This window comes from Cynoglossus semilaevis, chromosome 2 (assembly GCF_000523025.1).
Source record: "Cynoglossus semilaevis isolate Cse_v1.0 chromosome 2, Cse_v1.0, whole genome shotgun sequence".
Classification (NCBI taxonomy): domain Eukaryota; kingdom Metazoa; phylum Chordata; class Actinopteri; order Pleuronectiformes; family Cynoglossidae; genus Cynoglossus; species Cynoglossus semilaevis.
In genome coordinates this window covers 2432351-2443154 of record NC_024308.1, presented here as the reverse complement: position 1 = coordinate 2443154, position 10804 = coordinate 2432351, and the positions used below count along the sequence as shown (strand labels likewise).

Below are 10804 nucleotides of genomic sequence, written 5' to 3'. Positions count from 1 at the left end.
TGATCTCACTAATATGAAGGAAGGAAAGTGAACTACTGGTCATTGTGACACAACGAAATGTGACGTCTGCTTTTAACCCATCAACCATCAACCCATCGAACCTGAAACCTTCCGGACTCAAAACCGCTTCCTTAACCACTAAGCCACCACTGCCCCTAACCCACAAGTATGTATCTGTATAAAACTTGATGATTTTTTTTCATTTATCTCATTGTTTGTTGACAAATGATTCCTCTGCTGCTCTGCATCTTGCCCTTGTTTAACAAGTTCAACCTCAGTTTTATTGAATATTCTTGAGGGGCAGGACAGGTTTAGATGCTTCCAAGTTAGAATTTTCATAATTTTCAGTTTTTTCAATCTAGTGTTTACCACAATTATCCGAGACACAAGCACTTTAATGGTTCCAATCCTCGGTACCATCCCGTGAGTTTCATAAATAAACAAACAAATAATTACCCTTCTCTGGTGCCCTCCATAGCTGTCAGAGGTGACAGGTGATGAGGGCTGCCGAGGTCACGGACGTGTCTGTGTTGTCGAGGCGGCAGGTCACTGGTGGAGACGGGGTTGGGGGTGGGGGACAGCAGCTCCACCGAGGCGCTGTGGTGCGGGGTGCTGGAGCCAGCGTACAGGCCTGAAAGACAAACAAAGCTAATTCAGTAAATGTGCCAAACAAACCCAAGGGGCCCGGCGCTCCACTGTCCTTTGAGCAAATCAAAAGCTTTTTCATGGCAACAGGATTCTGTTTTGACAACCTTTATCCAATCTGAGAGCTTCATAAAATGAAATGTTCTGTGTTTGCGCTGTCTGTAATTTAGGCCTCGTTATTTGTGCTGCCACAGGGACTGGTCTTGTTTGTCCTTCGAGCTGTTTGTTCTCATCACACAATAATAAACTAAAACGTTACATGTGTGTAAAGAGTGACTCCGAACAGTAGGGCATTTTGAACAGGGCTGGGGGAGGGGGCCGTGGGGTTACTGGAGCGGATCTTCTGTCGTGCGCTGGCGTGTCACGGTCATGGTCACGGTTACGTGCGGCGTCTTTTACCAGTGACTGAACCGTACTGTACATGAGAAACTGTGCTGCGTGAGTGTCGTTTTAATACAATCACTTCCACGGCCCCACTGGACCTGAACATGTCTTTTCACCTTGGTGAAGAACGTGGGATTAGTGTTTCGTTGAAGCACTCATCCGTGTGCTGCCAACATTTTCTACTGTTCCAAGCTGAAAACAATGATCAAACACTGATCTATTTTTCTTATCCACCGAGCCCTGGGCAGCGAGGGCTGCAACCAATGATTGTCATTATTGATTCATGCTTTATTTGTTTTTATTTTTCCATTCTTAATGAAATATACGCATCACAAAGCTCCCAAAGCCCAAAGTGACGTCTTGAATGTTTTGTTTGGTCCAACCAACAGCAACCAACAACATTGAAACCATATGCATTTATTTCACAACAACACAGCACATGAAACAGTAAATCTCCACATTTTTTTAAAACATCCAAATGAGAGAATGTTTGTCATATTTGTCCTGGTAAAACATATTTTTAGGAGGGGGGGGGTGGGGTGGGGCTGAAGTCCATGTGATTTGTTAAATCTTACAATTTTCCAGTGGTTAAAATCCATCAACACGTCAAAACGCTCCACGGGAAAAACATAAATACTTGATCTCCATTAATTTTCCCGACACAGTGAATCTATTCTTCTCTGTTTTCTTCTACACTCGCTGCCTGACTTCGTTACTTCTCCGTTATCATCCATCAGAGAGAGCTGTCCACTGCAGTTAACCAGGACAAGAGGACACGAGAGTAAAGATCAGTGCTCCTGGTTCTGATGTCCAGATGTTTTCAAGTGGAAATTTGTTCAGTCCTTATCTGACATCCCAGTGAAACGGTTCCCGACCTCATTACTTCATTACCTTTTAGTCATTAGCCAAAGCCCTGAAATGTTTCTTTTTTCAACTCATGAACATTCTCTATCAGAGTGGAAATACAATCTTTTTTTTTTTTTTTCAACCCATGAACATTCTCTACCAGAGTGGAAATACAATCTTTTTTTTTTTTTTTTTTATGGGAGGAAATGAGAAGAACCTGGTGTTACTCTTCAGGAGGTAGCGGATGATTCTACTCTTTGATTTTGAATTGGAGTTATAAGAACTCTCACAGGAGGGAGGAGCAGAGGTGTACATCATCTTTACCACTCGGTGTAACAGCAGGAACATGTAAACGTCTGCATTAAAGCTATGATGAGTGCTTCCTCTGGATAACAAGGCGACGCTCTAATTACGCTCTATAAAACACGGGGGCTTCTCGTAAGTCTCTCTGCAGCCACGTGAATTAGAGCAGACTTATAACTAGTGAACAGGAAAACAAGTTCGGCTCTGACTGGAAGCATGACTCATTTTCTGCTCCACAAGTGTTAATGATGGGATGGCTGCCCGTTCAGCTCCACCTCTTCAATGCATCTTATTGGCCCGAGAACAAAGCCCTCCGAGCTCATGTGAACGGGACTCGAATAACGCTGCATCCTTGAACACTTTGGCACAGGCTTGGTGAGCCAGCTCCTCGGGGCTCGCAGCACTTTAAAACAAAAGTGTAAGTAACATCCAGTCAGAAGAAACAGAGGGAGGCTGAAGTAAGAAAAAAAGACTCTGAGGCCCGCTCTGGCCTTTCAAGACAAGTAGAACGTTCACAGTTGTCAACAGTGCGCGGAGTTCCAGCAACAATAACAGAGCAACGGGGAGTCTGGACAGAGTACAGGAGGAAAACAAGGACAGATGTGTTCATAAACCCAGGACGCTGTGGGACGTCTCTCTTGTCTTTATGATTGTTCAGATCTTTTTTTATCTCTCTTTTGTTTCCACTCCACTGTGGCGTTGACTTTTGGTGACAGTCACCAATTCATCAATTAGAAAAATGGGAGCATAAAAAGCCACATGTGAAGAATAAAAAGTTGATGTTTGTCATTTTTACAGTCCCCCGCCTGACAGTTGACATGCTGTGATTATGGATCATCAACCAAACAAACAAACACGAGCCTGAAACAGTCAGGTAAGTCCAGTATTTATGTGTTGGTGAAAGATCAGTCACAGCAGGAAGTCTGTTGTTGTTCTAGTTCAGGCCATACCTTTGTTTTCTACTGATTAAAAACACAGAATTACTGGTGATTGTTACAGAGACTCAGCGACACCTGCTGGTTAATAGTTGGCTGCATGTGCGGAGATGGTACTGGGAATGGGGGGGGCATGACCCCCTTAGATTCATAGTGACCCCGATCCACCCTCCCTGACGTAAGGCGACAAAGATCGGTGGTAAAACAGAGGATAAACGTTACAACTAACAGTGCATTCAAGCTCCAAGCTCCGCCCCCTCCCCTGCGTTAAAGGCTACTACTGGTCTCGTACTGTGCTGAAGCCAAAAAGCAAAACATCAAGATTGAATTGTCCAAGTTGTTTTCTGTGTTAAATTCCTGCAGCGATCCAATCATATGTGAAGAGCGTGTTTGAAAAACAGCAGAGATCTGAGTGAAACCTGAGTGTTGTCGCTGGCAGGAGCGTTGGGTTACTTCATGCTACATTATCAGGGTGTTGTGTGACAGAGCAGCAGCCTATGTGCACCTGTATAGATGTCCAGTCCAGGAGAACAGCCGTCTTTGCCGTTGTAGAGGTTGTGAGAGGATGTGGAGCTCTGCAGGTGCTGCATGGACAAACAGTCACTCAGGACGTCCTGCTCCAGGTGAGGACACGGCCGCAGCTGTCAGTCAACGAGATGGAGAGAGAGAAAAAAAAAAAAAAGTTGACACAAAGTTACAACACGTTGTAAGCTTCTCTGAAAGGCGTCCATGTGTCGTGCAGGGTCAGGATGTGTGTGTGTGTGTGTGTGTGTGTTTGCTCTGTTTCTGCAGTAATCTGATTGTGTTGTTAATCTGAAGCAGTTACTCAAACAAGAGCACAGCGACAACGAGGGGGAACCGGAGGAGGAGGATCGGGTCATGCAGTTCTGCTTGACTCATTCTCCGGCTGTGGCAAATCAGAACCAGTGTGAGTGCTTCTGTTCTTCTCGCTGCCAACACTAATGGAAGCAAGTGAAGACAAGTTCTGCTTCCAGAGTCTGTCACACGAAACCCATAGGAACCGACCGCGTCTGTTGATGAAACGGGACGTGTGTCCGACGGATCGGCAGGAACAGCTGAGCTCTGTCAGATCCATCGGTGTCTCACACACCTGGACTGTACAAACAGCCACATCTTGTTCTTGACTCAGGAAGAATTACCTTGAAAATCACATCCTGAAAGTTTCAGAACCCAGATCAGCACAAACCTACAGCTGAAGCCTGGTGGGAAATGGAAGGAAGTGATTTGAAGTCTGCAGTGTGAAATAAAACACAAGCTCTTCTTCAACCACTCGGTCCTTATTGGGTTACCACACAGCACTTTAATATAATGTCATCACTGCTCTGCCTAAGACCTCAGTAGTAGTTACTGTGTTGTTCTGTTTTATACATGTGAGTTCAGTTATTTAAGTCCATTTTATTTATCTACACCTGATTAAAGCAAAATCCAATCAGCCAAAATGCAGAATCTGAGTGGCACCAAATGGGTTTTTTTGATGGACATTTTTGGCTTCGGTGCCAAGGGAATCCCGCTGAAGTGTAATTTTTCCATCGTAACGTTGATCATGACTCTGCGTGGTACTCGCAGTAAAAGTCAACAAAGCTCATATAAAAAAAATTAATTTGTTTTTTTTTTTTAAACATAAAAATTGCTTGTACGGTTTTTAAAAAAAAAATACTCGGACTGGACGACTGTTTTATATCTGTCACATCTCTGCGGTGATGTGCAGTACTTGGGTAAACCACACGGAGGACGCGTCAACAACAGAAGATGAATTCAAGCCAAACAGAAACAAAAAGCTAAAAAAGTATCGAGTCTTTGGACCGACACCGATACTCGTATCGTCCGAACAAGAGTGAAAAAAAAAAACAGGCTAACACTAAGATGAAAATAACCAGCTTATTTTTCCTATTATCATTTCAGCACCAACACACACACACACACACGTCTCACTGTGACGTGTGTGTCTCACATCCGTGTCCTGCAAACGTTCTCAGCTTTAACCTCTGCTCTTGTTTTCCCCAGAGCGACACGTTTCTCGCAGCTTTGTGGAGTAAAAGCGTTTGTTTGACATTTGTCCGTAACATCTGGCCACTGGGGTGTTCCACACTACAGCTTATTAACAATGCAACATGCACACACACATGTGTTTCCCTTTACAGCGCTAAGCAAAAGAACACATCATCCGCCCGACCACTATCCAGCTCCCTCCACAACAATGAGCCCATTCTCTGTTATTTACCCACTTCCAGTGGAGGATGAATGGGCTTTTGAGCGTGACTGTGATGAAATGCGCTCCGACCTGATCTATTGTTGGGAGAGCGACTCTCAAAGACAGCCCTGTGCTCCGACACAGGCGTTTGCAATTTTAAGTGCAACCAATTAGATAAATCTGTGGATAAAACAGGATCAGAACAGAACAGAACAGAACGGGGCAGATTCAAAAAAAAAAATCTGTTCTGTTTGCGACCGCTCTACGACGTCCTTCTACAGGTCACGGTGGAAAACACCAGAACTTACTAGGCCAAAAAAGAAAAAAGCAAACGCTTACACTTATAAAATCAAAGAAATCATTTCACTCAATGTAATATTTCACTGTATTTTCTCTTTTTTGCTGCAGGTCGGTTTGTTTCTGGTGTTCACCAGCAGAGGCAGTAATTTAACAACAAAAATAAAATAATGCAAAGTGCCATTAAAAGAAATCAAAACAAAAACTTGAGCCTTGAGAAGTAAGATGGACTCAGCTGATAGGAGGGTTCTTTGAGTGGAAAATCTCCAAACAAAATATTTTGTGCCCTGAAATGCAATTTTAAAGGTTATATAAAGAGAGAAATCACTTTTCTAACCCTGGGCTAATGTATGAACACAGAAGGCTCAGCAACAAGTCCAGCATCATCGTTTAAGCCAATGGTTTTCAGGGGAAAATACCTGTTAAACACAAGGTGAGGACCCTCCATTATAAATACACTTTTTTTATATGTACAGCATATAAAACTAGTTCTGTTTAGTGGTTTCAAACAGAACTAATGTTTGGCAGTTATGTGTCTAAAAAACATGTTGCCAAGTCCAGAATATAAGGAACAAATTCTGTCATATATAAAACTGGGCCTCTTGTCATGTATGAATATTTTACTAGAAACATAAAATATTAAAAAATTGTGTTTTTTTAAAGTCTATTCAACCCAAAATGTAATATTCTTTATACCTCCAGTACCTTCACTGACCTCTAAACCCAAAATGTAATGTACTTCATACCTCCAGTACCTTCACTGACCTCTAGGGGATGGAAAGAATCCTGTGCTAGTCTGTCCTGCTTAGATTGAATTCTTTCCTTGTATTTAGTGGGTAGTGTTTTAGTTGCAGGATTAAATTTAAATAAAATCAGCGCCACCAGCAACCTTTTGACCAAGGCATTCCAACAGCACCCCCAGCAGGGAAGTGTGGGCGTTGATACATGGCTTTTGTAACGTAAAATTCCCCTATATTTACGTGAACTTTGGTTAAAAAAAAATAAGCAAAGATCATGCAGTGACACGGCAGAGCTTGGGACTGTTTTGATTATACACCCGCAGCATAAATAAAACAAACCCTTTTCCTGGTTTTTCCCTCACACTCCTGGACAGTCTCTTACCTTTCTACGCACCTGCTGCTCTTTGGCAGAGTGGATCTTGACATGTTTGCGTAGCGAGCTCGGGTCTGTGTAACGCTTGGTACAGCCAGGAATCTGACACGCATATGGTTTCTGTGAGAGGAGAAACAAATGTGTGTCAGTTACGGTGAAAAGTCAAATGTATGGTGATTCTCTGTGTTGTTGTTGAAGGAAGAACAAAAACCAACTTGAAGGTAGAACAAAAACCAACAGAGAGAGAGAGAGAGAGAATCACAGTAAGTTTGAAATTTGTTGTAGGAAAAGGAAAAGATAAAGTCCTACCTTTTGGCTGAGGAAAGCATTTTATTTGGGGAGGCATAAGAGAACAGGGCAGAGGAGGAAGAAGAGGAAGAAGAAGAAGAAGAAGAGACAACAATCAGTGGTTCAGCATCTCAACGACACAGCTCTAGGATTCACTTCTTCCATGTTCCCACTGTGACTCATCGGCATCAGAAAGTGCCCGTGGCATAAAATCTGTGTCAAATCACTGAGTGGATTACACTGTGATGATGTTTGTTATTATTATTGTTCTTTAAAAAAAAAAATCACAAAAAGAAAGGGATAGTTGTTGCACAAAACCTTACAACATGTCGCACATTAACGTCCTCAAGAACAGAACTCTCCAACGACGATTGGACTCAGACCTCCCCTGACACCCCCCACCCTTAAAATAAAAATAAATAAATAAATAAATCTGTATCTTACCATTTTTTACTGCAGCTAATTCCTGATCACCCTTGTCTGAACCGTACTGTACGTTAGTGTTTGTCCCGTCTCGTCTACGCGTGGGACAGTGAGAAACGAGATTTCGATTTCCTTGGTACGTCTTAGTACATGTGAAGAAATTGACCATTAAAGCTGACTTTGACTTTGACTCTAAATGTTCTTTTCAAACTGAAAGAAACGTGACACGGACACACGGTGGTGACTGCGTGCTGACATCCAGACGGGTCATAAAGAGGCAGCTGCAGGAGGATTACTAACACAGAACACCGACATGTGTCATGGAGTTTCCTCATCACTTCACAGCAAATAACACACGCCTATAGCCGGCTGACTGAGGAGGATTTTGTTTTTTCTTTTTCCCCCTCAAACCCGTAAATAGAGGTTGCCCATTAAAATGTAACAAAATACGTGACTTTATTAGCGCCGCCTCCGTTCCTCGGCCTCTCTGTAAATAATCCATCGTTGTTTCAGGGCGTTACAGCGCCACTCATCTCTGCTCTCTGTTTGTTTTGCCAGCAACGCACCCAACACAGCAATGACCCCCGGTTTAAAAAAAAAAAAAAAAAAAAAAATTCAGGCACAACTTCTGTGCAGAATAAATATCATTAAAGGTTGAAAATGATTTTCCCTCTAAGTGTTTCTGGCAGAGCAGGCGGCTGGCAGACCCGGCCGAGGCCTTATTCGGGGTGTTAATGTGAAGCCGTAAGCGTGGGGGCTCCCAGATTAGCCGTATCATTTGTCCTACTGTGGAAAACGAGGGAGGTGGAAGAAAAATCCCAAACTGACAGAAAAACACAACTCCACATTCAAATTTCTACTTGGGTAAATACTCCAAATGATTTACTACGCCCCGAACCAAAACATGTCGGTAGACGCCCAGGTCAGGAACATGGAGGAGGCGAGGGCGAGGGACGGGGGGGTATTCTGGTAGTACTGATATTATAAAAATACTGCAAAATAGATTATCTTTCTCCAATATTTTAGGTGTTTTTTTTAGAGCGGATTGTTTAAAAAATTTATATTTTTAAACCGTCCTTGGTGTTTAATTTAAACACATGAGGTAAAAAGATGAATATCATATTTCTACAATCTTTGATTATTAAATACCAGGTTCTCTCAAAGAGAACATGACTTTTTTTTTTTACTTTTTTCAAATGTTTAGTCAACAGAAAAAGTTCTTTATCTACTTATGAAACTTATGTAGAACTTTATGTAAAAACTACGTTTCTAATTGCTGGGAAGTAGTTGTTATTTTCTTTTTAACAAGACTTTTTTATGCACTATATAACCATATATATATATATATATATATATATATATATATATGTATATATATTGAATTGCATTAATACCACCTAAGGAAATTGTTCCTACATCCTATTTATTTATATAATTTTTCTTTCTTTCAAGATTCTCTGCTTTAGATTAAAAAAAAAATGTTATAATAAGAATGTGTTTATACTGGAATGGACTGATTTGGTTTCAATTATTTACTAAAAATAAAAAAAAAATTGGTAAAAGGGGAAAATGACGGGGGAAAATAAATATTTCAACTCCCAATTCCATCAACAGCTTATTGACTCCCTCGCCGCGTTGTCGCGCAGATGGTGATAAAGTGAGTTATGGGTGGGATGGCTGAGACATGACGAGCGGCGCGGATGGTTGACTCAGACTTTCCTTCCCGTTCCACAGGTCAGAGAAACAGGCAGAGCTCTGTCTGAGCTCCAAGTCTGTTATGACCCGAGCTGAGACGCAGCCTAATGGAACTGATCATTTAATGATCTGCGGCACGTCACTGCCAGCACTGGGACTGAGAATACCTCACGGCTCTCTGAGTGACAGAAGGCTCAAGACTTACACTGTAAAGATGTGGAAACATGCATCACGACTTGGACGTCTGTGCAGTTTGAGCTCGGTGTAAAAACAGAAAGGGGAGGGGCGGTGTGAGCAAAATTTATCTTGGACCGTGAACGCACGTGTGCTACGGCGTCGAGGAATGCCAGTTTATTTTTTCTTTCAAATTCAAATATAAACTAATCCTTGCTGCTAATATGTCCAAACCTCATCCACTTATTAATTCGCCCCCAGTCGCCGCTACCGTCGAGGAGTGAAAATAACCGTCGGCCTCACGTGAATCTGACACTGAGGGGTTAAAAAATGACATCATCATCGTTCCTGACCGTGTCCAGGTGGGTGCGCTGGTGCTTGGCGCGGTCGCTGGAGTTGCTGAAAGCTTTCTGGCAGCCGGGATGCTGGCACAGGTACGGTTTCTCTCCCGTGTGACTCCTCAGGTGGATCTTCAGATTCTCCAGACGTGAAAATGCTTTGTTACAACCCTCGAACTGTGGGAAACAAAAAAAACACAGAGAAAATCAATGTGAATCTCTGGACTTTTTATTCTTTATCACTCTACATCAGTGTTTCCCAAACTTTTTTTTCTGTGGACCCATATTTTTAAAAGTCACAAACCTTCGCGACCCAAGTCAATAGACATTATTCGTAAACTCCTGGGAAACAGGATGTGAGACGACCCCCCAAAAAAACTCTTGCGACCCAGTTGAGGGTCGCAACCCAGTGTTTGGGAAACACTGCTCTACACCACACGATCGGTGGCCGCTGAAAAGTGAGAGTAGTTTAAGAAGATCAGAGGAACGATAAAGAGATCTTAAATTACACAGCTGCTGATCCAGGGACAGGGGCATGTACTCATGCAGTACACATGCAGTACTCACGCAGTACACAGTATACCCTACACTGAAGATGAAACCGGAGTGTACTTCTCTGCACAGCGGTGGCTAATGGACCGACAGGTGACCGTCACCGTGAACACGCACACGTCCAACCCATTTGATCCCGACCACTCAGCCAATGAGGACCACAGATTTGTTACATGTACATGATTCATGAGGCGTCTCCTGTGTCCAACACAAACCGATTAGTCAGAGTTATGCCCCCTACAGGGACTGATAAGTAAAGAGTCACAAAGAGTCAGTCTCGTGGTTCAGTCGTGGTCGACAGCAACACTTTTAACGTCTCCAAATGATGAGAACGGTCAGTGTTTGACTTTGACGGTGGAGGATTCATCTAGACCAGGCACGGGAAAAATAAGGCCCGGGGGCCAAATGCGGCCGGTTCAGCTTTTTAATCCGGTCCGCCAAACTTTTCCAAATTATATAATTTATTTATATTACCGTTTTACGTCTACCTTTTCCCTGCAATACCTACGTTTCCCCAATAGATGGCGTAGAAAATGATAACAGTATTTTAGCATTTTAGCCCCTTTAGCAGTAATCTCATTTAGCACTCCAAAAGAGTT

At 42.7% G+C, this 10804-nt stretch overlaps 1 protein-coding gene across 1 annotated transcript in view; it reads right to left on the bottom strand.

Annotated features, from left to right (window-relative positions):
* Nucleotides 1–113: 113 nt before the first annotated feature.
* glis1b (GLIS family zinc finger 1b) overlaps nt 114–10804 on the bottom strand; it is a 61525-nt gene continuing 50834 nt past the window's right edge. Inside the window, exons 5-8 of the mRNA XM_025054281.1 lie at nt 9669–9830; nt 6745–6855; nt 3619–3754; nt 114–631 (exon numbers count right to left, since the gene is read on the bottom strand). Of these exons, the coding sequence (XP_024910049.1) occupies nt 453–631; nt 3619–3754; nt 6745–6855; nt 9669–9830 (588 nt within the window). The 3' untranslated portion in view covers nt 114–452. The remainder of the gene's footprint in view (nt 632–3618; nt 3755–6744; nt 6856–9668; nt 9831–10804) is intronic.